The sequence below is a fragment of the Leptonychotes weddellii genome, chromosome 15 (genome assembly GCF_054177405.1).
Source record: "Leptonychotes weddellii isolate Sample4059 chromosome 15, ASM5417740v2, whole genome shotgun sequence".
Taxonomy (NCBI): domain Eukaryota; kingdom Metazoa; phylum Chordata; class Mammalia; order Carnivora; family Phocidae; genus Leptonychotes; species Leptonychotes weddellii.
The window spans coordinates 36009186-36037091 of NC_138383.1; the positions used below are offsets into that span (position 1 = coordinate 36009186).

At 48.0% G+C, this 27906-nt stretch overlaps 1 protein-coding gene and 1 long non-coding RNA gene across 2 annotated transcripts in view; both read right to left on the bottom strand.

The window, feature by feature from the left end:
* The window catches only part of LOC145717393 (uncharacterized), a 313191-nt gene that overhangs the window by 124071 nt on the left and 161214 nt on the right, over positions 1-27906 (bottom strand). The window lies entirely within an intron of this gene.
* On the bottom strand, positions 168-10450 carry LYRM9 (LYR motif containing 9). The gene is made up of 4 exons (XM_006731571.3): positions 7367-10450; positions 6568-6711; positions 4647-4739; positions 168-3488 (listed from the first exon to the last, which is right to left on the bottom strand). The coding sequence occupies exons 1-4, from the start codon at positions 7445-7447 to the stop codon at positions 3471-3473; spliced, it is 336 nt and encodes a 111-aa protein (XP_006731634.3). The 5' UTR covers positions 7448-10450; the 3' UTR covers positions 168-3470.

Consider the following 27906-nt stretch of genomic DNA (forward strand, 5'->3'; position numbering starts at 1 on the left):
ATCATTGTTTTTGTACCATCAGTACAAATGTTCACAGAGTGGGAAAGAAAAAGTCTTAGGGTTATTATGAACGTAGTTTTGACTTTGAGGATCCCATGAGAGGGCTTGGGAGATTCCCAGAAGGCCATGGACCACACCTGAAAATCACTGCTCTAGATTTCACTCCCTTCTTTTTTTTTTTATTTTTTATTATTATTATTTTTATTTTTTATTCTTATGTTAATGACTCCCTTCTTCTTGATCCCATGTCTTTCTTAATTTGGCCTAAAGATTGCATTCATTTTTCAAGGAACCAGTTGTCATCTGATTGGTTTTCATTCACCAGTTAGCATGAAAAAAATCTTGGAAGATGTAATGCTAGGGGAGTAAAGAACATCTTCATAGAAATAATGCGATAGCTCAGTCTTGACAGAGAAAAGATCTTTTTCAGGTGAATAAGCTAAGAAGGGCACCGCAGACAGGAGGAGAAGCTTGGGCAAATACACATGGAATGAACAGGTTGGAGTGCTGGGAGAGTAAGGAATCTACATGCAAGGTGCAAGGGTTCCGGAGGACATCATGGACAGGGCGGGAGTGAGGCCAGCGATGGGGGTAAGAAACCCACATCAGTTTGGGAATGGGAGTATGTGAGACTGCTGATTAGAGATGGCTGCTTTCGGTTAGGGGCTGAAATTGACAAGCATAGGGGCTGATGGGCTCAACCAATCTCAAGGTTATGAACTGTAGTCAGCTTCAGAAGTCTGATGAAGCTCCTCTTGTGCACTCATTGCTCAAAGCTCAAAGAGAATGAGGTACCTCCCCAGATGTTGGTGGGAAGAGATTCTCTGTCTCCAGAGATGTGTGACTCCATGGTTTTGGCAGCAGGCAACAGCAGTTAGGAGGTGGAGATAGAGGTAGCTCTTAATCTCTTAAGGCACAATTCTTGAACTTCTGGTGTTTCCCTTGAACTACAATCACCCATCCCATTGTTAACAAGGTCATTGCTGGGGCACCTGGGTGGCTTAGTTGGTTAAGTGTCTGCCTTTGGCTCAGGTCATGATCCCAGGACCCTGGGATTGAACCCTGCATAGGGCTCCCTGCTCAGCGGGGAGCTTGCTTCTTCCTCTCCCTCTGCCCCTCACCCCGCTTGTACTCTCTCTCTCTCAAATAAATAAAATCTTAAAAAACAACAACAACAAAAAACCCAAGGTCATTCCCTCACATTGAACCTGCCAAGTTTCTCTCTGTCATTCAACAAAGGTAGTTTGGTTTTCTTTGCCCCTGATGCTCATGTTAATCCCCATCCCCCAGGGAAACAAGATGGACAGAGGGACAGGTTCATTTCAGGAAGTTGGGAGGAAGTTTGGGTCTTAATTCTTGACAATCTGTGCTTGGGGGGAGGTCTTTTCTCTGCCTCAAGACAAACTTCTTGTGGGAGCCACCCATGCCTACCCATCATGCTGTCAGAGTGAGTGTTCCCCCCTCCATATCAGCCCCTGAGCATCAGTGATAAGGAGAGACCCCCACGCCCCCCCCCACACAACCAATACTTGGCCAAGAAATAATCACCACATACCAGCCTCCCCCATTATTAGAAAACAAGAAAAATCTAAACAAAAGAGAGACCTGCCCTCTGAAGAATGATCCCCTCCTGAAGAACGATCCCTATTGTATAGGCCTGTCCCTAAGTCCCCAATACCTAGGACGATAGCACACAGTGGGGAACAGCATGTGTTTGGGGAATGAATGAGCACAGCACTCAAGACACCAGAGCTTTCAGGGCGCCTGGGTGGCTCAGTCGTTAAGTGTCTGCCTTCGGCTCAGGTCATGATCCCAGGGTCCTGGGATAGAGCCCCGCATCGGGCTCCCTGCTCCGCAGGAGGCCTGCTTCTCCCTCTCCCACTCCCCCTGCTTGTGTTCCTGCTCTCGCTGTGTCTCTCTCTGTCAAATAAATAAATAAAATCTTAAAAAAAAAAAAAAAAAGACACCAGAGCTTTCAGAAATCGATATATTTACTTCATTACCTGCTGATCAGTCCATACAGATGTCCCTGAGTCACTTTAAGTCCTATAATTCATTGCAGGGTCACGAACCTGCTGGCTTATCCCTCTGGCTGAGAGTCCTTGGGGATATGCAAGTCCGGTGTGGCTCCTCCTCTTTTGGCTGCCCCTCCTGCTCTGGCCAGCCCCCCGAGTCCTTCCTGGACGCTTTCCCTCCCTCTGCTGCTCCCCCTTCCCTCCCAAATTTGTACTGTTTGGTAGATTCACACAGACCTCGCTTAGTAGCTTGGTGACCTTGAAAAGGGGTTCGACCTGTCTGTGCTGCCATCTCCCAGTCTGCAAAGCAGGGCTCCCTAACTGTGGTGACCGGCCACGGCAGTGCAGTCGGCTCCCTGAGCCAGCTTCTGCAAGAAGCACCTGGCATGCGTTAGAGCTCAGCACTCCTTGTTGCAGCCCAGGCAGGTAGGTGGGGGCATCACTGCACTGGAGATGGGGAAACCAAGGCTGAAAGAGGCCAGGTAAGTTCCCCTACGAGCAACTTCTATGGCATTGGGATGCGACCCAGTCTCACTCCATGGGTTTCAGGCTCACCATACCCCACAGGAATGCTTGCTCCCCACCTCCCTCCTTGCTGCCCTGCCTCCATTCTTCCTTCCAAGACATTGGCAAAGCAGGGAAGGGCCAGCAGGAGAGATCGCAGGTTCACAGAGGCCTGCACACTTCGGCATCCGCTGTAGCTGCTCTGCCCTTCTTCCTTGTTCCACGCAGCGTGAGTTTCACCACTTCAGGGACACTAGAAACTCCATGAAGGCGAGGACCAGGACTTCATGGAAGGACAGTGCCGGGAGGAGCGGCTGCTTGGGGGACTGCTGGGCATGGTGGGGCCATGAGCGTTCAGGGACAACAAGCAGGACAGGGCAGGCCCACACATCCCCCGGGCCCGACGAGGAGTGTGCCAGAGAGACATGTGGAGCACTGCGGGCGGGGAGGAAGGCGCGGTGGAGGATGGCCTCCTCAGGGGGACGTTTGAAGCTCTTCGACTTCCTTATACTTAATCTTCACACAGGAGGAAGCTGAGCTCAAAGGCAACACCCTTGAAAAGCCGCAGAACAGAGATTCAAATCCAGACCTGACTGGTTCGAAAACCCATGCCCTGTCCTCCCTGGACAGCCCGAGGGGATGCCCACTCTGGGTCTCAAAGGACAACACCCAGAATACATGCAGCACCTTCGGAGCAAAGTGACAAAACATATTCTCCCCAAATCTCCCGTGGCAGTGGCCAGAAAAGCAAACATAAAGGATGCTGGGACATACACGTGGAAAGAAGAGCCAGCTGAGCAGACGTCAGCTTCTCCTACCCCTGATTTCCTGCTCTCAGCCAATAAGGCTGATGGATATTCCAAAACGGCTGCCGCTGCTGACTTCCAGGAGAAGCGAGGTCTCTCAACCTCACTGTCTTCAGGACAGCTTGGTTCTCTAGGCCCCGGCATCTCAGTTTTGTTTCTTATACTGTAAGGCAGAAAGATCATTAGAAGTGGGTGAGGGAAGGGGCGCCTGGGTGGCTCAGTCGGTTAAGCGTCTGCCTTCGGCTCAGGTCATGATCCCAGGGTCCTGGGATAGAGCCCCGCATCGGGCTCCCTGCTCCGCAGGAGGCCTGCTTCTCCCTCTCCCACTCCCCCTGCTTGTGTTCCCTCTCTCGCTGTGTCTCTCTGTCAAATAAATAAATAAAATCTTTAAAAAAAAAAAAAAAAGAAGTGGGTGAGGGAAGCCAATGGGGGAGGGAAGACCCAGGAAATCCCGAGAACCATGTTCTTCTGAGCCTTAGCTGCCTCCTGCAGGGGCTCCTCCGAGGTAGGGGGGCAGGCACCAGTCAAATCTCTAGCTGGCACCGGGCCCCCCTTTCTTCCTTAATGGAAAAGGAAGCTGATGGGCTAAGAGGGCGCACATAAGACAGATACGGGAATGTCAGAAAGGAATGCGGGGCATGCCCATCCTGTTCTTTAAGCTGAATCTTGGTTCAAAGAAAAAAATATCTCAGCGAGAGGAAGATCCTCAGAGGCCATCTAGTCCAATCACTGAGTTTTTAAAACAAACCCCGACCCCCACATTTGGAGACTCTGATTTAGAAAGATGGGTGGGGGGGGGCATGCTCCACCTAGCTCTCTAGGTTGTTCTAACACCAGTGGGTAAGGGCCAGCAAGTTAGTCTGTCTTCTTGACTCCCTCCCTTCCTCTACCAAAATAGATACTTGAATGTTTCCTCAATAACCCTGCCTCAGTATGACTACCCCTGGAGACGGGGAACTCACTACGCCCCAACACAGCTTTCCCGTCTGAGGCATCGCAAGGCTGCTGCTAGTCCTGGCACTATTGCTTCCAAGAAGACCTTTCTCTTCCTTCTTCCTGCTACCCCGTCTCAGCTTATTCAGCACTGTTGGCCTTTAGGGACTGAGAACTCCCCACCCATTGCAGAAAACAGATGCAACCAGAAAGGCATCTGCCACCGCCTCTGGGCTTCTGGAAGAGGGGAGCGGCTGGCTGGGGCTGTAGGGTGCCTCTGCAGGCCTGATAGGGCTCAACTGTGGGACAGGGGCGACCCCTGGTGGCCATGGAGATTACCGCTGTCAACCCCCCAGCGGGCAGGGGGAGCCGGGAGCCAAGCACTTACTTTGTTCATGATCCAGTCTGCATCTTCAATGGCTCTTTTAATAATCTGTTGGATTCTCTCAGGATTGTCTTCATCTGAATGAACCCGGAAACTCTGAAAGTTTAAGCATAAAAGAAAGATGACAAGGCAAAATTCACAGGACCAGCATCTTCAGAGCACCAGGCACAGGCCAGACACACTGCGGCCACTTTGCACTCAGCATGGCTCTTAGGCCTCCAGAGAGAGTTAGGATGATCCCACCTACAGATGAGGAAACAGAGGCCCAGACGCCCTAACTGGGACTGTGCATGGCGCCAGCATTCAAATCCCGGTCCATTCTAACTACACAGCCGGTCCTCCTGCCAGCAGAGCAGCTACAAGATGGAAGACTGGCCCCCAAGTTACCCCAAATCAGGCTGGGCCCAAAGGTTATCAGGCAGCAGGAGCCCCAGGAAACTTCCACCTCTCGGTTCCATTTGCTCCCCCCAGGGAGCTGCTTGCACCAGGCTGCACAATAGGAAGGAACAGGGCCTCTCCGGGCCCATGCTGGAAGGCCAAGCAGAGTGGGGGCCGTGGAGGGGGTGACAGGAGACTCCAACCAGGCCCGGTGCAGAGCAACGTGGGGCTGCTCTTTGCCTTTGACCAGATGTTCACCCTTGAGAAGGAACGAGATTTGGGTTCACTGGTGCAGCACTCAGGGCCCTCCAGAAGGGTACCTGGTACCTCCCCTGCCCAGTCACTCTTGACCCCACAGGTCCTCCTATTTGTCTTCAGGAGCACCTCAAATGCTCACTCTGGGAAGTCCTCCCTGATGCCCTCAGGAAGCTAGCTGCTCCCTCCTCCATGTTTTCACAGCCTGTCTGTTGCTACCTTTATTTATTGATTTTTTTACTTTCCACATTACATTTGTATTCGTTTAAGTTTTTTTTTTTTTTTGAAATAATTTCTAACCTACAGAAAAGCTGCAAGAATATAAACAAATTCCCTACCAGAATCACCAATGGTGAACATCTCACATTTGCTTTATCATTCTCTCTTTATATGGGTTTGTACTCAATTTTCTGGGAGCAATTAGAAGTTACCCTTGACCCCTAAATGCTTCAGTGTGTTTTAACGAGGAGATTACATAATGACAGTAGTCAAATTCAGGAAATTCAACATTAATATAATACTATCATCTCTTCTACAGCCCATATTCCAATTCATGAAGGTCTCCAATAACGTCCTTTTTTTTTTTTTTTTTTTTAAAGATTTTATTTATTTGACAGAGAGAGAGATAGCGAGAGCAGGAACACAAGCAGGGGGAATGGGAGAGGGAGAAGCAGGCTTCCTGCCGAGCAGGGAGCCCGATGCGGGACTCGATCCCAGGACCCTGGGATCATGACCTGAGCCGAAGGCAGACGCTTAACGACTGAGCCACCCAGGCGCCCTAATAACGTCCTTTTTAATCATTGTTTTTTCTGGTCCAGAATCCAATCCACTCATTACATTTCATGGTCACATCTCTTTAGTCATCTTGAAAGCAGAGCAGGTCTGCCTTTCTCTGTGCTTCCCGACACTGCCATGTTGGATGAGCCGAGGCCAGCGGTGTGGGAGATGGTCCCTCTGTCTGGATTTTCCTGATGTTTTCTCATGAGTAAATCCAGGCTGTGCATTAATGCCGGTCAAAATGATGTTATGGCCCATACTCTATTTTAATTATCCATTTAGCTGCCTTATTTGAGCCCTGGCACAAGCTGATGTGCTGGATGATACATCTTCTGTTTTCCGAGCAGAAATCAGAGAGAGGAGCTGGGCTGTGGTTTTTGGTGGCTCTTACCAGACTGCCGCCCCTCCCCTCCACCACCACCCGAAAGATCATCCCTGTCCCCTGCCCCCAGCCCTGAGACAAGCCCTCTATCATGGGAACCCCCCATCCCGAGCCCAGTACCGCTGCTCCCACCTGCCTGACAGCATGTCTGTAATGCTCCTGGATGCCCTTGGCGGGCAGCTGCCGGCAACAGCGCATCAGGTATCGGTAGAGCTGCAGCGGCCTCTGCACAAGCTCTGCCCCTGGGAGCGGGGCCATCTGCGAGACCCTCTGTCCCTGGAAAACACAGAGCATGACTTCTAAGGCATCAAGCCAAACCTTGGCCCCGAGGCCCACGTCCCACGGCTCTGTGAGCAGGTGTGATACTCCGTGGAGGCCGGGTCCCCTTCGTGCCGCACTGCACAGAACCCAGACCCTGAGCTCGGGCGGAGCATTCTGTCCTGCAGAAGTCTCAGCCCAGGGCAGGCCTGCCGGGACCAAAGGTGAGATCGCACAGCCTCATCCTGGCGCCTTCTTCCTGGAAGCCAACTTGCGGTGGTGGGTGAGGAGGTGTCACGGACAGGCAGAGTAGGGGAGATAAGCAGGAAGACCCTGCACTGCAAGACTGAGAAACCAGCTGACTACAGGCAACAGAGGGGAGAATGGCCAGAGGTCTGAGCCTCACCACTCAAAGTATTGTCTCGGACCAGTAGCACTGACGTCACCTGAGAGCTGGTTAGAAACAGACTCTCTCGCCCCAGACCTGCTAGAGAACAGAATACATTTTAACCAGATGCCCCACAGGCTCATGCCTGGACCTCTACCACAGCATCTTGCCTGCTGTCTGCCCCCACCTTCAGCCTGTCACTCTCCAGTCTCCTCCAGGCAGACGCCAGAATGCACTCTGGAACCAGTGGCCTAGGCTCATCCCCCAAACCAGCAAGTACCTCACCTCTTGGTCCCTTGGCACAAGCAGCCCCTTCAGCATCAAGCTCCCCTCCTCTTCTCTGCCATGGGAGGAACTCATGGTCATCCCTCCAGGTCCAGCTCCGTGTCACTTCCTCTGGGAAGCCCTTCCTGACTGTCCTGCCCTGAGGGGCTGCAGTGCCCTGTTTTGGAGCTGTTACAGCGCTTCCCACACTGCTGAGGATTCATCTGCTGCCAGGCCTGTGGAGGCTGGCCCAGGCCCCGGGGCTTCGTGCCCTGTTTGTTGAACTGGACTGAATGGAATCTGTTATCTGCTCTGTACAGATCTCCCCTCTCTGAGAGAGAAGCTCACAATGTTCCAAACGAAGGAGCTAAAAGACCAAGATTAAGTGATTGGCCTTAGTTTTAAAGTAACATAAAAAGAAGAAAGACAACTCCCTCCCCCTCAAAAAAAAAAGAGACCCAGAATACTAAATCTATCAGAGGTTCTTAAACTAAGAAAGGAAATTCATTAAGTAGCCCATTTCAGAGGCTCCTTCATTCCATTTCCAGCATATTATCTTCCTGGCAACAATAACTGCCTGTCTCCACGGCTAAGTTTGCCAATGCCTCCTGGTACTCTGGGCTCCGGCCATGACACCAGGGCGGGCAGGTGGCGGTCTGCCCCCCAACCCTCCTCCCTTCCGCTAACAGCGCTGGATGTGTGACTGGCGATCCACCTCTCCCCAGGCCTCCACCCACAGCTCAGGGTGGGGCTCCACTCCAGGTCTAACCAATCAGAGCCCTGCATCCACGTGGTCGCAGGGATTGGGCCACAGATGGGCACGTGATGGAAGCTGGCCCAATCAGAACACATTCTACCACCTCTGCAGAGGTGACCGGGAAGGCCTCCGTTCTTTCCCTCTACACTTGCTGCTGAGGGGATTTGCTCCTCTCCCGGGGGCGCCATCTTGCTTCCTTTGGAAGCCTGAGAGTGAAGCCACACAGCAGCAGGCAGAGCTGAGAGTGTGAGAGGAACCAAGTCTGAAGAATTCGTTTGAATCCTACAACCATCCACCTGAAGGCAGTCCTACCTCTAGACTTTTTAATGACCTGACTCAATTAATGCCCTTTGCCAAAGAAAAGGGGCTTGGGTTTGTTTTGTCACTTGCAACCCAAAGAGTCCTAACTGATGGACAGATCTTGACCTCCCAAATTCTGCTTCCACGATGAGGTCTGATGGTTCCAGCTCTAAGAAAGAGTGCAAACACGGCAAGGCCCGTATGGTTCTCCTGCCACGAATCATCAACCTGCCAGTCTGACTAGCTGTGCTAAAGCCCCCCAAAAAACAGGGGAACCCCATACAATGGGGGCAAAGACCTTCAAGGGCCACCACAGAGGACATACCACCGAAGTCCCCATCTGATGGGCAGACTCCACTGGCAGGCTTCCCCAAACTATATAAAGTGCTAATCAAATATTGTAAAATGCTAGTCGTGTAACAGATGGTTACCATCTGCAGTCTTCAAAATTAACATTTGGAAAGAGCACAACTTTGTTTCAGTAGATAAAAACCCAAGCAATACTTAGAAACCAACCCAGCAAGTATGGGCGGGAGATTATTTTCAGCTCAATTATAATACTTAGTCATTCTCAGTAATAAGTAGCAGAAAATATATGTGTGGGTCCACTCAGAAGAGTTAAACTAAAAATGTTTTAATTTAATTTAAAGTGTGGGTTTGCTATTAAGGGGCAATGAACTTCACAGCGTCATTGCTAAAACTGTAGTCAAATTCTGCAGCCTCTAACCATTGCTTGGCATATCCTGCTCTTTGCACTTGACCTTAGCCTCTCCTGGGCTCCCTGCCTCTGTGAATGCACGTCTGTCTTCTCAGGCAACCAAACCAAAACCATCACTGAGCCAACCTAGACTCTTCTTCCTGCCTCAATCCCATGCCACTGTCTCTAAATCCTATCAAATTCGACCTCTGAATGCCCCCTCTCATCTGTCCCCTCCTCTCTATTCCCACTGCACAGCCTTGCTTCAGGCTCTTATCAGAGCTCCCCTGGACAACGGCCAGAATTCCGAGCACGTCTCCCTATCTTCCAACCTATTTACCACTCAACAGCCAGTGAATCTTTCCAAAACCTAATCTCAGCATGGCATGTTCCTGCCTAAACCTCCAGATCTGATATCCCACCCCTACCCTGTCACTCATGACAACTTTCCCCAAATGTAGGAAAACTGTGAAATTATTTGAAGCAGTATATGGGCCAACATCTTTTTATTGTAATGATTTAATATTTATTTTCATGTGTAAAGAAAAAAAATCCCGTAATTTTATAGGTATTGTGGCTTAAACAGTTTTAAAAAGGAATGGGCGTAAAACTGATATTTTTAAATGTATCAAAGAAGAATGCAGTTGAGATGTGAATATGACAAAAATCATGGAAGTGGTACTGACGTTTGGAAAGCACTGGCCTATGGAACAAAATCCATACTCCTTCCTCCAAGGCCCCTGCCCACCCTTCATCCCATCTCCCACCACTCACTGCAGAGTCCAGGCAAACAGCTCTGAGTGGCGCACTCCATGAAAGTCTGTGTCATGTTCGCATGTCATGGTCTCTGCACCATGACAGAATGCTTAGCATATAGTAGATGCATTAGGGTTCCCCAGAGACACAGAACCAATAGAATATACAGAGAGAATATATATATATATGTTATATTCATATGTGTACATTATTTATAAGGAATTGGCTCATGTGATTATTGAGGCTGGCAAGTTTGAAATCTCACAGAGCAGATGTCCCAGTTTGAGTCAACGTCAAACCAAGAAGAGCCAATGTCCCAGGCTGAAGGCCATCAGCCAGGAGAATCCTCTCTCACTCGGGGGGAGGGTCAGTCTGTTCTATTCAGGACTTCAAGTGCTTGGATGAGGCCCACCCATATTAAGGAGGGCAATCTGCTTCACTCAGTCTCCCGATTTAAATGTTAATCTCATCCAGGGGCGCCTGGGTGGCACAGTCGGTTAAGCATCGGACTCTTGGTTTTGGCTCAGGTCATGATCTCAGGTCAGCCCTGGGTTGGACTCTGAGCTCAGTGCTGAGTCTGCTTAAAAGACTCCCTCTCCCTCGTCGACCCCTCCCCAACTCTCTCTCTCTCCCCCTTTAAAAAATAAATAAATAAATGTTAATCTCATCCAAAAACACCCTCACAGACACACCCAGAAAAATGTTTAGCCAAATCTCTGGGCAAGCCATGGCCCAGTCAAGTTGACATATAAATGGAATCATGACAGTAGATGTTTAAGATTCATGTGTCAAATGAATCCTCCCACTCTTGCCCACAATCTGCTTCCTGCAGGTCTCCTGATCCTACAACACTCAGCTGTTAGGTCTGGCACCTCCTCCTGGAAGACTTCACTGGCCCACCATCCCTGCCACCATGTTCAGTGGGAGACCTGTAGGTACCTCAAACAGCCCTCGTGTCCCCACATCACTCTAGGTCGGGCTTCAGCATCTGCTACCTGCACTACCGGGGGGATATTTACCTGCCCTCGGCCCCCTTCCAGCCAGCCTCCACATGGCAGCCACAATGCCTTGTCTAACGCCCCACTTAAAATCTTCCCACAGCTGGATGTGACAGGATATTGTGAATTATTATCAATTATTAATTTTCTTAGGTGGAACAACAATGTGTTGTGTGGGAGAATGTCCTCATTCTTGGGAGATGCAAGTGGAAGGAAGTGTTTAGAGGTGATGTGTCATCATGTCTGCAACTTACTTTCACATGGTTCCACAAAAGGCAACACAAAAAGAGAAAAGATAGGGTGAGAAAGATAAAGCAGATGTGGTGAAATGTTCAGATTGTGTTTAGATGGCAGGAATAAGGGTGGACATTGTGCTGCTATTTCAACTTCTCTATATTTTGACATTTTTTGTAACAAAAAGTTGTTTTCGAAAAACCCTTCCACCACTTTCCCATTACCTGGGGGATAAAGTCTTAAACTCGTGAGGCTGGCACCAACTCCTGAAGCCTTCTTACCCCACCCCCTTCAGATTCAGACCTAATCACGCCTCCACCTGCCAGGCACGCTCGCACACCGCCAGTAGTTCCTTTAGTAATAATAACAACTAATAAGCACTTACAATGATTACTACAGCAGCCTTACTGAGTATGTATCATGTGAGAGACACTATTCTAAACGATGCACGTGAATTTATTTTAATCTTCACAGTAACTCTACAAGACGAGTTATTATGCTCTCCTTTTACACATAAAGAAACAGAGGCAAAAAGAAGGCAAGAAATTTGGCCAAGGTCACATAGCTATGAGTGCAGAAGCCACGATCTCCACCTGGGAAGTCCAGCCCCAGAATCCAGATGGGTGCTACTCTTCCTAACGGCACCCCCCTCCCCAATTTCTTTCTAAGGGATGACTTCTTCCCATTGAGCCTGGCCTGCTAAGACTGTTGTCCGTGGCTCCATCTCTCCCAGCCACAAGGAGAACATCAGACCCCGGCGAGGCCAACTGAGTACTCCCCACCTCTGGAAATGGGCTCTCGAGCAGGGTTACAAAGAGCCTGAAAATGAGTTCACACACCCCAGCAATGGTGTGTCCTCATCAGCCTCTTCCTGCTCTGAACTGTCCTTGTAGCTCTTGCCTCCTGGCCTGCCAGAAATGTCTAGATTCCTGCCCAATCCTCCAGCCTTCTCCCTTGAACCTGTGAGTCCCTAACACTCTTCCAGGAAATTTCTTCTTGCTTAAGTCTTCCTGTCCCCTCTTACTCCCCACACCGAACTAGACTCTCTCCCTGATCTGTCTGCCCACAGCTTGCTGTGCCTGCTTAGATCAGCAGGAATCGCCCCGGCCCCAAGTATTTGCCTCTCCATCCTCCCCGACAGGACGGAACTCCCATGATGGCAGGGACTGTGTCCGATTCCCCCATCTCTGTCCTCTCAGTGCCGGCATGGTACACCCTGGTACCGAGCACACTCCTCCATCAATGCTTGCTGGCTGATGAACCTCAGATTCTTCCAGGCCCTGAGCAGTCCTGCCCATCACCTTCGGCAGCAACAGCCTCCCTTTCCTGCCCATCTATGCCAAGCCCTTCCGGTCCCCTCAGCTTCCCTCCACCTCACCTGAAGGAACTCCCTGCAGGCAACCGATGCCTCCTGCCTCACTCTGTCTGGAGAGGCCATCGGGCAAGAATATGTTCAAATCCCCTCCTCTGTGAAATTCATCCTTGCCCGAGAGCTGACTGATGTGCTAAGCGTGGTGCTAGACATTTTTACGACAATCCTCTGACAAAAAGCATTATCATCCCATTTTGCAGATGTGGAAACTGAGGCTGATCATGAATACACAGCCAGGGAGTGGCGGCGCTGGGAAGCGGACTCTAACTCCAGTGCTCCAACCTCCCTGAGTTCTTTAAGGAAAGGGGTCCCTCCTTTTCCTTGTCTCTGTTAGCCTCTCAGAGCCTCTCTCCTGGATTAATTCAACACCCTTCTGACATGTCTCTTCTTCAATCCCTCCCTAGGCTCAGCCAGAATGAACAACGAAAAACAAAAATCTCATCTTTGAGTTCCTTGCTTGATATCCTTTAAGGGCACACATAGAACAAACTCTAAGCTCATCAGTATGTGTGCATATGGTGGTGGTGGTAGGTGTGTCTATGTGTGTGTGTATGGGCGGGGGGTGGGGGGGTGTCAAGGCTTTCCCCAGTCAACTGCCAATCTCTATCCCATTTGCAACCAAATTCCCCATTCCCTCTACCCTCTTCCCAGCTCGGCCTCCTCTGCAGCTTTGTTAGGCACACAGCGCCTGGCACGCAGTGGTCCCTCAAAAGAAGGGTGTCACATTGAACCCTTCCTCTCTCCAACACCTTCCAGTCAACTCTCCCGCACCCTGAAGACTGAGTGGAGCAGTGAAAGTGCATGGGCCCCAGATCATGGCAAGACTGAGGTGAGGACTGATTAAGGCAGCACGCATGACTGCCTGGCTCATGGCGGCAGCTCATGCAATAGGAGGCCCTTCTCTGGCCCTGGAAAAGCAGCAAAAGGGAAAACAATATGTCATGATACTTCTCGATGCTTCTATCTGAGACAAAAATGGGCTGCCGAAGGGAGCTGCTCGTGTAAACCGACACTGGGAGAGGTTGTGGATTTCACTGATTTAGTGACCTCTGCCGACATCAGAGAGAAAAAAAATATATCTTTTTTTCTTTGAAATCAAACTAAAGAGCAGGTGAAATTTATTTAGCTTTTTCCCAAATCAGAACTGAGCTCTGGTTATTCATGCCGTAGCCTCTGATGAATTAGAAAGTTATAAAAATACCTAAGGTGGCATGGCTTGACTCATGGTAGGTGCTCAGTCAGAGGTGTTAACTGAATGAGCAGAAAAGCCATCCAAAGTAGGGAGTCTTTCAAAACCAGAGTGCCGAAGGCGACCTTTTCCCATCCAGGGTAAAAGAAATCTCTTCTCGGGGCGCCTGGGTGGCTCAGTTGGTTGAGCGACTGCCTTCGGCTCAGGTCATGATCCTGGAGTCCCGGGATCGAGTCCCGCATCGGGCTCCCTGCTCGGCGGGGAGTCTGCTTCTCCCTCTGACCCTTCCCCCTCTCATGCTCTATCTCATTCTCTCTCTCAAATAAAAAAAAAAAAAAAAAAAATCTTTAAAAAAAAAAAAAAGAAATCTCTTCTCCACATCCCTGGTAGGGAGCCCTTAAGCTTTTCTCCCTTAACATGCTCCCGCGTGGCGGGGAGCTCACGACCTCCCAAGTCTGAGCTCTCCACTTCATTGAGCCAGAGCTGTCACAGATTGCCTTTGCTTCTGACCTAAAATCTGCCCTGTAAACTTCACTCATGGATCTGAGTTCTGCCCTCCGGGGCTCAAGTCTCCCTACCCGACCCCCAAGGCCAGTCTGTCATTGTTCAGCCAGGGACCCCAGCCCCGCAGTCATTCTCTTCCAAGATCCCCACCCTGAAGGTGCTATCCTCTCCTAGAGCCTCCCCGTCCCACTCACGCTCCTCAGGACACACACACATCCTTATTATGGTTTCACTCTTAGATTTTTGTCCAGTGGGAAAGCCACAGTGTTCCTGGGTCCTGACCAGCTCCGTGGGTCCTGGAGCTCAGGTGGCAATGTCCCCTCCTTTACCAGGCAGTTCAAGGAAGGCCGCTCAGACTGCATTCTCTGCTTGGGCCCCCATGTGACCCTGGCATTCAGCTCAGAGGAAACTTTTTTCCATGAACTCTTCTTAAATCTGTTTCTCATCTTGTATTTGATTAGTTTAGTCCAGAGTCACCATCTGCGACAATCTCTGGGGTACCTGGCCCTGTCTGTTATCCAACTCCGCTCAATTCAGCACAACAAAAGCACAGAAACAATCCCATCCGGGGCACAAAGGGGGTCCAAAGAGAGAGACATTAACCCCAGCGAGCTGTGTCAGTCACCCATCCAAAGCCATTCAGAGCATCTAGCACGTGTGTGGCTCTGGGCTCGGCCCTAGGACCAAATATGGATGGCCTGACATGTTACCGAGCTGTCCTACCTCGAGCTTTCTGCATGGCTGATGCCATGTCTCACGACCTACCATTCAGGGAGTGATCAGTATGTGCCAGGAAGGTGTTGCAAGCTTCACATGTGTTACTTCATGTACCCTCACAACAATCTTACAGGGTACGTATCATTAGCCCATTCTATAGATGACAAAACTGGGGCTCTGAGAGGGTAAGAAACTTGCCAGAGACCACCCAACTATTAGATGGTAAGGCCAGGAATCAAACCGAGGACTGTTGCTCCATGCCCCTACCTGCTTCTAACACTACCTGCTATGTCCGTATCCAAGCCATCCACAGAATGCTGCCCGGATCAGGGCTAAGGACCCCACAGAGAACTCTCCTGGGGCTCATTCAGGACCAGGTCCGCATTCATGAAAGCACTTGACTGTGCTATTATCCCGTACTTATTTTTCAACCTTCTCCATAAAACTTTTCTCCATGCTTTTCTGAAACCCAAGGACATCATCTATAGCTTCCCGCTGCATAAAGATGAAAAAAAAAAAAAAAGTCACAAGGCTGATGTCAATTACACAGACAAAGAAAAGGAGGCAGCTAAGGAAATACTAAAAAAGCTCTTAGAAAACCCAAAGGGGAATATAACAGAATAAAGGAAAAGAGTGAGAATAAAGCCACAAAGGGAATTTCCTGGGAGCCAAGGGATATCACTGGTACAGATGCTGAGAAATAGGCCTACAGCCCCATTTAACCCCCTTGGCTCTTTCCCTACCCTGTGCCCTGACATAGGGCACCTAAAAATAAGTGGGAAAAAGTCATATATTTAAAAAAAGAAAGAAAGAATGGAACTAGAGAACATGACCAGAAATTATGCCCTATTAAACACTGATACAAGGCTAAATTAAGCCTGCACAGGCCATTGTTTAAATATGCAATTATTTCTCTGGATGGGGAAAGTCGCAATATAGAAGCAGAGTGGTTCTGTTCCCCCAGCTCCGGGGCTCCAGCTTGCACACGCATGTTCTCCCAAGCTAGAAGTGGGGCAGCAGTCCATGCTCCTTCAGTCCCTTTCCTTCATGGTCAAGGCTCTCAAGACCCAGACTCCCCATTCCCCTCACCCTCCCCGTCCTCAGTCCCCTCCCCACCCCCACCATGCACCTGGGCAGTACTTGGGCTCCCAGCTTTGTAAAAATGCCTTGGTCGGACTATCCGAATATGGCTCTCTCCAGTCCGACCCAAGGATACTTACTAAAAAACACACCATGTCACTCCCCCTTCTCCAGAACCTCTGTGGAGTGTTCTTTATCCCTCTCAAATCTGCTTCCAACTTCTCTCGTTAAACTCATCTCCTGCTGTCTACACTCCCTGCATTCTAGCCACATACTGAACTTAGAGGCTAAGTTCATGGACTTTGGGATCAGGCAGTCTACGTTCAAATCCTGGCTCCATCATTGGCCGGCTGTGGGACGTGGGCAAGTTTCTCAATTTCCACCTCAGAGTCAGCTGCACATCTGTCAATGGGGCAACTAATAGTATCTCCTTCACAGAATCGTTGTGAGGATTAAATAATGCTCCTAATCCACTTAGCACGGTGCCCCGCACATACGAGGCACTTGGGAACTATTGTTAATCGTGTCTGAAACGCGCTGTGCTCTTCAACGCCTCTCTTCCCCCTACGCTGGATTCTTCGCCTGCCTCAAGAATTCCTCTTGATCCTTAGATTTAGCTCCCACGTCACCTCCTCAAGGCTCACACCCCACGCTGCCCATACTCCTCTAATAAGGTCTCACACTGTAATCCTTTCTATAAATGTGTGTTGATTGACCTCCATTTACGAGAGAGGACACTAAAGCCAGGACAGTGGCTGTCCTGGAATCACAAAGCCAGCAGGTGGCAGCGCCAGGTCTCAAACCCTGAATCCCTGGCTCTGGGTCCTCAGCTCTTTCTCCCACACCTGCGGTCTCTCTCAGAGGCCCAAGGAGCTACTCTGAACATCCCCTGTGTCAGCTCAACCACCCTGAGCCAGTTTACCAGTTGCAAGTGAACCTGGTGAGCTAGCCCAGTCAAAGCAAACTGGAAAAATCAGACAAAAGGCTAACATGCTGGTCTCAGAGCTGAGCAACAAGCATCGTGAATTGAGTCATTGTGACGTTAGACTGCTTTGTGCCAATGGCCTCCCACACACAGGCCACAACACACCACTGTGGACTGAGGGCGAAAGAAGGGAACCATTATACATCTGCCAGATGTCAGCCACGGGGCTGGGTACTTCACAGGAGCTACTTCATCTACAACCCTATTGCTCCCATTTTACAGAGGATGAGAACTGAGGCTCCAGGTCACACAGAACTAGGTGAGAGTGTAGCTAGGCTTTGGATCCAGGTCTCTACGTCCCCACAAGCTCTTTCTACACATATGCAGGGCTCATCTCAAAAGGACCCTTGAGTTGAAAGCTCTGGATTTATCCTTCTCTCATGCTCTCCCTCCCTCCATTACCCAACTACTCTTCCAGAAACCCACATTGCTCTGCCCCAGAGGAATCCAGGTCTCATTAAGAGGACTTCCCTGACCACTCTGCAGTCCCTTCCATCTTTCTTCATGGCACTCTTCACCACCTGACATACATTTGTTTGTATTCCCCCACTGGAATGTAAACCCCATACAGGAGGGAGTTTATTTTGTTCATGGCTGTGTCCCTAGTATAGTATGGCGGTGCCTGATACATGGTAGGCATGTGTGCCCATGTATTGAAATAGTCACTGAGCACCAACAAGGTGCCAGGTACTGGGGTTACAGAAACAAACAGAAGCCCCTGATCGCGTGTATCTTACATAGTAACGTAAAATTAAAACTAATTATTCAGGGCGCCTGGGTGGCTCAGTTGGTTAAGCAACTGCCTTCGGCTCAGGTCATGATCCTGGAGTCCCGGGATCGAGTCCCGCATTGGGCTCCCTGCTCGGCAGGGAGCCTGCTTCTCCCTCTGACCCTCCCCCCTCTCATGTGCTCTCTCTCTCTCATTCTCTCTGTCTCAAATAAATAAAAAAAATATTTAAAAATAAAAAAAATAAAAAATAAAAAATAAAACTAATTATTCAGTTATAACTAATTGCTACAAAGTGGAATTCAGGTCCCTGAGAGACTGGCTCATGGGGCCCCTCACCCAGTCAAGGGTCAGAGGTTTCTTGAGAAAAGGACATTAAATCTGAGGTCTGAAGGTGGAGTAGGATTTGGTGAAGGGGCGGTAAAGGCAGAGGCAGCTTGCATGAAGGCCTAAGGGAGGAAGGGACTGCCAATCCCACAGGAGCCCAGAGGGGGAGCAAACAGGATGCTGGCCAGGAAGGCTGGGTCAGATCCAGAAGGGCCTTGGAAAGAGGTGAAGGGTTAAGATTAGTCCTAAGGTCCATCAGCTGATGAATGGATAAATAAAACATGGTACATTTATACAATGGAATATTATTTTGTAATAAAAAGAAATGAAGTACTGATACAGGGTACAAAATGGGTAAACCTTGAAAACATTACTCTAAGTGAAAGAAGCCAGTCACAAAAGACCAAATATTGTATGATTCCATTTATAGGAAATGTGCAGAATGGGCAAATCCATAGAGACAGCAAGTAGATTAGGGGTTGCCCAGGGCGGGGAGATTGAGAGTGACAGCTAAAGGAGAGGTTTCTTTTGGGGACAATGAATATGTTCTAAAATTGATTATGAGTATGGATGCACAACTCTGAATATACTAAAAGACATTCGACGGTGCACTTTAAATGAGTGAACTGTAAGCTATATAAAAAAATAAAACAGTCCTGGGGACTAAGGGGTTTCGAACTCAGCGTGACTTGCTGTTACGCAGAAGCATCAATCAAAACGTGAAGGTGACTCCAGGCAAGCGCGCGCTCGGGGCAGATGGACGGTGGAGGGGCCCCGTCTGCTTTTATAAATGGCCCAGCCGAGGCTGAGCGCGGAGGTGTGTGCCAGACAGTGGGCATTTCGCAGAGGCGTCTGGAGTCCCCTGGCTCCCCGCGGCCCTCCCCGCGTCCTGGGGCCTGCTCCGCTCCCCCGCGGCGCCGGGACACCGGGCCCTCCGAGGCCGCGAAAGCCGACGGGGAAGGGAAGGGGGCGGCACGGGGCCCCCCTGGGTCTTCCACCCGCCGCGCAAGGCCGAGGACGCCCGAGGCCTCACACCCCGAGCCCGCCCCGCCGCCCCGGGCGGCTCCGTTCCCCGTGCGCCCGCCCGCTCGCCCGCGTCTCCTCTCCCGCCCTCCGCCGGTGCCGCGCCGCTCACCCGCCTCCACTGGGGAACGTCAACCCCGGACGCGGCGGACGCGGCAGCCACGAGTGCGCCTGCGCCTAGGGACTGGCGCGGCACCGCCCCCGCCAGTCGGCTGTTCGTCGAGCGCCCTCTGCCGGCCGCGTGCGGGGCTGGGGTCTGTTTACAGGGAAACTACAGGCGAGACCGGCTGGGTGCCCCTGGCCTGACCCGACCCCACCCAGATGAAAAAGAAGGCTGTCCCACTAACAGCCTTCTCTACCTTAAACACCCACTCTTCCTTCTGGCTGTTGCTGCCTCGGATATAAGCCCTGAAGGCAGGCTCTGAATATGGATCGCTGCTAAAACATTAGGGGTGTTCAAGATTGGTGAAAAGGCTTGCTGGAGGACTTCCCCTAAACCACTCATGTTGATGACAAGAATTGTATTTGTAAGGGAATCTGCGTTTTGAGTCATTTCATCAAATTACAGTCCCATAACACCTGTCAAAAGAATAAATATGACAGTAATAGGCATGCTTCCTTTCAGACCCATCTATAATTATAATTGAGGAAAAGAATACAGAATTTAAACTCAGAGCTACTGCCAGTATCATTCTTTGAAAATGAAATAATGCTGTTTTATTAAATAGGCTCTCCCCGCTCTCTAATGTTTAAAGCTAAAGTGCTTCTCTGAATTGATTTAAATACAAGTTTTACATCCTGAAAGAAATAAAGATGAGTCTTTATCTTAAGACAAACCCCCTGTTCAATGATGCTGCTGATCTTCTCTCAGCTGTCTGAGAGTTGGGTTGTTAGTGGATAATATTGCTTCTGTTCACGTCTCACTTCTCCAGGGCTTTTTAAACCCATTTGTAATGAAAAGGCTGATTTCCTTACACAGACTGACTCCATGTGTAGCTGATTTAACAGAACAACTTTTTTTTCTTTCTTTTCTTTTTCTTTCTTCTTCTTCTTTGAAAGGAAAGTATTGCTCCCTGGTAGCACCTGAGAATCTATTTTTCTTCTTTTAGACTTCTTTTAGAAGCAGGGGATATTTCTTAACAGAAGTGGGTTTTTTTGTTTTTTTAGTTTAGGCTTTTCTCTCTTGTTTTTTGCTAACCCCCTTTGGAGTTTTTTCTCTCGTTTTTTTTTTGTTTGTTTGTTTGTTTTTTCTCTTCACCTAATATACTAGCCTTCACCTAACATATGAATCATGTGGGCGTTCCTCCCCTGAAATATTCTGGTAATTGCCTCAACCCTTCAATTTATTTTCAATATGTAGACTTGGACCAAATACATCTGAAAGACATGATTGTACCCTCATAAATCAGCCCTCTTAGTTACACACACAGAGTCAAGGGCACATCATTAGTGAAGATCCAATCAATAAATCATTAAGCTTTTAAATTCCTTATTAGGAACAATCTGCAGTATCACCATCCATTGCTGTTTTCAGCCTTGGGATCACTTGATATTTTGAGGAAATTTCACAGTCCGTTCTTTGGCCCCATCTCCCTTTTGTTCCTAGATCGCTGTGTTCCTGCATCAGAAACATTGTTCTAATACCTAGATCTCATAAAATATTTAAGACGCAAGCTGTTCACTCTACCTCAGAAAGACATCACCTTCAGAATTACTTGTGCCTCTTCTGTCTTTATAAACACACATGATCTTACGGTTCACAAAAATTCCTTATAAGCATCCAAACAACAAGAAAAAAATAATCCAAAGTTGAATAGGCTTGGACAAAAATTTCCAATTTTTGTCTAAGTCATAATGGAAAACCCAGTTTTTCAAAAATAACTGGATTATAATACCTTCAACTTGACAGCAACCTTAGATTCTTGACAGCTTCTGTTGTAAAACTAAAGCATTCTTACCAGGCCAAACTCACTCAAATGACACTGGACCCCCTAATCTAATGAAAATCCAACCATTCTTACTGTGTCATTTTCTTTTACATTGAAATTTTAGCAGATGAACGCCCTCATGTCAGACAGTGCAGGATATCTTACAGATAAATGGAATTGAAAGACTTATGTGAGAAATTTGTCACCCACGAGTTGGCTGGCCAGGGGACATGTTCTCACAGGGGAGTTTATCGACTTTCCCAAGAAATACATTGCCACATTCTCTTGATTTCTGACATTATGTCATTTAACCTGACAACTGCTGATGTGTAACCAATATTTGTAGGAAAAGATAGAAGTCGTGATGCTTCTTCCAGTTTAAACCTGTTTTTAGATTTCAAAGAGAAATGATACATTTGCATCCTCTGGTTAAATCAGGTTATTGTCTCAAAGGTTGACCATGTAAATAATTCAAATTAATTCATCACTGTACAATAGATTTAATAAGCATAATAAACACTATGAAGAAAACACTTAGGACCCTCGGTCTGCCCTTGCTCTCACTCCCATTATCTCAGATTTCCCTGTGAACAGAATGAGTGGTACGGTGTTGCTCCCTTCTATTGAAAATATGCAAAGTTGTTATTTACCAGTTTGCAATTTGCATGTCTCAAATCCTGCCAGAGCACAGGCTGAGGGGCACGGGGTGACTGTTGAATGTGCCAAAAGGGTACACCAGGGCAAAAATGGAAAACCCAAGGAACAGATCTTCTCCACCCCAGGCTGTTGCAAAACATAACCCTCACCAACTACTGAAGATTTGTCTTTAAGACAACAAAAATATTGGGTATAAAAGGTTATGTAAATTCTCGGACACCTAGTGTCTTTTTTTCTTTAGCTGCTGGGATGAAGAAGAGGATGAGAGGGGATTTCAAGATTTTTGTAAAAAGGAGTACAAGAGGGGCGCGTCGGTGGCTCAGTCAGTTGAGTGTCTGACTCTTGATTTCAGCTCAGGTCATGATCTCAGGGTGGTGAGATCAAGCCTCGTATGGAGCCAACATCGGGCTACGTGCTCAGTGGGGGAATCTGCTTGGGATTCTCCCTCTGCCTCTGCCCCTGCCCCGCTCACACTCTCTCTTTCTCTTTCTCAAATAAATAAATAAATCTTGAAAAGAAAAGAAAGAAAGAAAAAAGGAGTACAAGAGAGAAAAGAGAACAGTGGTGACTATTTATAACATATACCAGGAGAGTAATTTACAGTCTGGGTTTTAGCCTTCCTGGACCTCTGTCCTGTGTTACTTTCTGCAGCTCCCTAAATCTAAACTCGCTGACTGGTGTATATCATTCAATATCTCCTCGTGTGTTCGGTAGTAATATATTCACAGTGGCCACACGTGAGAACACACTGATGATCAGATGTTTGTCATCTCTGCATATGAGTCTGAATATGAATAAGAGGGCCACAGATAAGAGTTAAATGCCCCAGTTAATAGAAATGGAGACTGTGAGATCTGATCAACTTTATTAAATAGGATTATTGGGGAAGAGGAGAGGCAGGGAGGTGTAAAGGAAAAGTGGGAGAGAGAAGAAGAGAGAAAAACAGGACAGTGGATAATGAGAAAAGGTAGGAGGGAGTTATCATTTCGGTGCTGTCCCAAAGAGAAAGGCCTCATAAAGTTAAGTGGGGCATCGTGAATTAAGGAAAACCATTATTCATTTTGGCCAGGCAATAGGGTATTCTGGTCAATCAAATATGTAGTTAATAGATACCTTCCATTTCAGCAAACATTTGTTGAAACTCCATACGTGCAAAGCCCTGGGCCCCTGCAGAGGCCTCTGGACCCCTCTCTCCCGCTCCCCTTCTCCTTTCCTTCTCTATTTCTTGTTTGGGGGCAGATCCCATTTCGTCACCGGCCTGCCTCAGCCCTCTCAATGGCCTCGCAGCATTCTCTGCATAGAGGTGCTAGACTCCTTACCTGCAGGATCTATCCTCTTGGGCTTCACTCCATGGCCCCGGTCCCCTGCTGTGGACTTTCTGACCCTCAAATGCACCATGTTCCTTTCTGCTCTGCTTTTAGATCCCAAGTCACAGGTCTCTTTCTCAGCTTCCCTGATGCGCCTACTCCCATTTGACACTGGGGCAGATAACCTTTCCCCTCCCCCCACCCACGAAGAGTAGCCTGTACCTTGCCCCACGGCATGTGTCACAGTTTATAATGGTAGATACCTTACTTTGGAATCCCCCAGAAGAAGACTTGGAAGCTGTTAGTGAGGGCTGCGGAAATGGCACCGAGCTGATGTATTTTACTTTCAATTTATGGTCTAGACTCCAAGGCATTCTGGATGCTGCCTGGGAAGAGAAATGAGAGTCTCTCCGAACTCCCACCCTCGCTCTCAGCGGATGACCTCACTGAAAAGTTAGACACCATCAATGGAGGGCTTCCTCCTCTTCTCACCCCCTCTTCTTTCCTGGGGAGTTGTCTTTGAAAACCCAATCCCTCTGCTGGTTCTCTGGACTCTCTCCCCTCTGCCTTCCTAAAATCTTTGCTTCTACAGTTATCACTTCTCTCCTGCTCCATTAATTTCCTTTTCTTCACCTGTTCATTCTAAGCAACATACCGATGTGGTCTAAGGGCTTTGCTACTGAAGATGTGATTCATGGAGCAGGAGCACTGGCCTCATTTGGGAGCTTGTTAGAAAGGCAGATTCTGGGGCGCCTAGGTGGCTCAGTTGGTTGAGCGTCTGCCTTTGTCTCAGGTCATGATCCCGGGGTCCTGGGATCAAGCCCTGTGTCAGGTGTCCTGCCTCGTTTCCTCTCTCTCTCTCTCTCTCATGATCCCGGGGTCCTGGGATCAAGCCCTATGTCAGGTGTCCTGCCTCGTTCTCTCTCTCTCTCTCTCTCTCTCTAATGCGCACGCTCTCACTCTCTCAAATAAATAAATTTAAAAATCTTTGGGAAAAAAAGGCAGAATCTTCCACCCTAGAGCATTAACAAGATCCCCAATATATGGTTCCTAGGCATATTAAAATTTGAAAAGCATTGGGCTATTTCTCCACTCTCCATTATAGCCAAACTTTTATCAATCCATTCAACAAATGTGTATAGAACATCTTCAAGGTACCAAGTGGACTTTCAGGTTCTAGAGATACAGGAAAAAAAAACAAAAACAAAACCCCACGCTAGAATCATGTATGTGTGATGTCCTAGGGGCAGAGAACAACAAAGAAAGCAAGAAGATATGATCAGATCATAAGTAAATGTTTTGCAGAGAAATAAAATATGGTCACGTGATAGTCACCAGATGGCTACTTTAGGTCACTCCAAAGAGGCGACACTTAGACTGAAATCGAAATGACAAAAAGCCATCATTAGAATTGTCTACATAGGCTGTCTTATCTCCTCACTTGTTCACCCATTCATCCTTCTGGAGGTACCGTTGGTTCCCACCTTCATGCCACCGAAACTGCTCTTCGTGGAGTTTTGGATGGCTTCCATATTGTCAGAAGCAACGGCTCCTTCTCTGTCCTTAGCTTCCTCTACTTCTCCAGCAGCCTTTGGGTCCTCTGACCACACCCTTCTTCTTGAAGCATTGTTAAAATTAAGTTAGTCCCCTACGTAACCTTTTCCTTCCCATATATTGTTCAATGTAGCTATTGTTAGGGGAAAAAAATGAAAGACTTTTATGAGGAAGAGAAGAGAGGGTGGAGAAGAGAAGGGGAAGGAGATAAAAGAGATCCTTTTTTATTCCAGCATAAGCATGGAATTCCAAATCAGAAAAAACATTTTTTTATTTTATGTTTCTAAAACCCCTTGTTATGTCAGGTGTATCTGGAAAGTGAGATAGATAGCTGCTTTGATCCAGCTCACAAAGGAAAAAGCTGGTTCAACATGCCTACCAGAGCTGCCTCCCTGAGCCCCGAGTTAGGTCTCAGGGAATCTGGGCGGGAAGGAGAGTTGGCAGGGGCTCTGGGGTTTCCCGCAGGACCACCAGTCTAAACTCCAGGCTAGCCCCACATCAGGCTCCCTGCTCAGCAGGAAGCCTGCTTCTCCCTCTCCCACTCCCCCTGCTTGTGTTCCCTCTCTCGCTGTGTCTCTCTCTGTCAAATAAATAAATAAAATCTTTAAAAAATAAATAAATAAAAAATAAACTCCAGGCTAGTCCTGGAGGACAGGCTAGTCCTTAGAGGGGCTTTGGGGCGGGCAAAAGTTGGGGAGGAGGAAAATCACTTGCTGGAAACTTTATAACCTCACGCAGGAGATGGATGGAAGTTATTATTAGCTGCTGATGTATAGAGAGACCTCATGAAGCACAGGGAAGGTAGCTGAGGGATGTGGGTTCATAAAAGCAAAGAGCAGTCTGTGTTCCACGTTTTCCACACACGTATGGTCAAAACGCTTGACCCGGGCGCCTGGGTGGCTCAGTTGGTTAAGCGACTGCCTTCGGCTCAGGTCATGATCCCGGAGTCCCGGGATCGAGTCCCGCTTCGGGCTCCTGGCTCGGCGGGGAGCCTGCTTCTCCCTCTGACCCTATCCCCTCTCATGCTGTTTCTCTCTCTCTCTCTCTCAAATAAATAAATAAATAAAATCTTTGAAAAACGCTTGACCCAAGTATTTATTTTTTTATTACTAAATACTGTCAAGCCCATGGGGAGCGCATAGCCCTCATGAAGCCCTAGTGCTGGATGCTGAAGCTTGGTCCTGGCCCCCGACAGTGCAGATAACACGCTGCTAATGTCCACATGCACCATCAGAATCACCTGCCGCCCTGACATCCAGCGGATCCAGGCTCATCAGTGCTCGGCTCTCTGCTTACAGGCATAGGGCCAAAGCTAAAGAAAAGCTCTACAGGTTAGAAGATAGTTGTAGCTTCACATCCCTGCCCCACCCCCAACAGCAGGGGACAGTAGTACAATCAAAAGAAGAGTATTTTGTGACACATAGAGATGATACGATATTCATATTTCAGTGTCCACAAGTAGAGTTTTATTGGAACCACCCTTTTGTTTACTTGTCTGCGGATGCTTTGGGCTACAATGGCAGAGTTGAGTTAGATGGGAGAGAGACCGCATGTCCCCCAAAGCCTAAAATATTTACTCGCTGGCCCTTAAAAAAAAAAAAAAAAAAAAATTTGTCAGTCCCCTGTCTACAGAAAGCGGTGTGGATTCTAGGTTCTGCATGGTGGAGCCCTGTCCTCCCTGCACAGCATTATCTGCGGGGCTTTCCTTCGTATTCTTCCTGGAATGGCTATAGTAAACATCTTGTTCTTCATTTAAATTTCATGCTATCCCACCTCTGTGTTTTCTTCCTGCTGTTCCCCTTGTCTGGAAACCACACCCGATACTCTCAATTTGCTTTTATGCCAATTTTCCCCAACCTTCAAGCGGGCCTTCCTGAATCTCTCAACTATAATTTATTTCTCCACCCTCTTTTGGCCATAATTCTTTCTGTACTGTCTCATGACACACCAGTTTCCTACTTTGCATTATAATTATTTATGCACATGTTTTATTCCCCCTCTAGACTATAAACTCCTTGAAGAATGCATTGGCTCATTACAAAATTAGCATTCTGAGAACCCTTATTTGCATCACACATAAGATCTCTTGTCTTCAGCAAAAAGAAGTATACTTATGACACATATAATTGGCACTTATCACACAAATCAATGATAATGGGGAACAAGGGCAAGATGGTTAATTAAAACCCACAGCAAATTCCTCCAAAATTCATTTTTGCCCTACCATTTTCCCAACGTGATATGCACGGGTTTGGACGAAATGCCCTTTCCACATACTTTGTTGATGTGTAACTGTGTTGGCCACCAGGCAGTTGGGAGCAAAAAGATCAGAAGTGAATAATAATCCACCAGCTGAAATCATCAGGCCTCCAGTAATGGAAAGCTTTCGGGGCATCTTTCCAGGGGAGGTTATGAGCCTCTGAACTTTCCACCCCGAGGGCTCCATAAAGATTTGAATTTGTGTGTATGACATTTGGAACTTAGACATGGAACAATAATCTTTTAGTATGGCCTGGGTGCTCAAAAGAATAGACAGATTTAAAGTAAAAAAATAAGTAAATAAAACAATCAGGTTCCCCGCACATATGCTTGATTAGGCAGGCCAAATATTCTCTTGCAAACATTAATTCAACAAGAAATGATAAGGCAATAAAATAAATATGAAGAGTAACCCTGCTTGCCAAAGCAACATATGCGTTTGGGCTGATTCTCTGCAGCCATGACTAGCGTACACAAATATTGTGTTAAACCTCTCCTCCTAATAGCCTCATTTCTCACATGCTCTTCAGAGGGAAAAATGTGATGCTAATTTAAGATGACTTATCCTGCTAAGCACATAAATAAAAAATAGTTCAGAATCCAGAACATGACAGAACTCCCCTTTCATGTCTAATTAAGTACTTTTAATTGGCAATTCAATTGGCAGACTGTATATTTTGCGCTGGAAAGTGGAAGGCAGAATAGACCCCTAGTAAGATACAAAAGAGATGTGGGCCATGGACAATTGCTTTACCGTATGTGATGCAGCGAAGTTATGTTAGGCATGGAAAAAAAGGCAGCTATCCGTACATCTGGGAAGGAATTAGCAGGGAACAGGGCAAATGCGAGAGGATCTGATCGTGATTATAAAATGTCATTTAGGAAGATATTTACATTGTTAATTAAGCAATGAAGCTGATAACCACTACTCTGTAAATTGTGCTAATTACCCCCGTGCCCTGGAAGGTTCTCTAATCAGCCAGATCAATAGGTTCCTGGTTTATGCTAATAATGCAGCGTCATCCTCCTTCTGAAGTGCTTTGCTTACAGCATTCTGAACCCAGTACAGCTCCCGCCCACTCTCCTGTGCTAGAGGCAGTCAGCATTCATCTGTCGGCCCACATCACAGCGGCGAAGCTGATGCCCGCTCGCCCCCCAAGGCCCACAGCGAGAAAACAAGAATCCTGCCA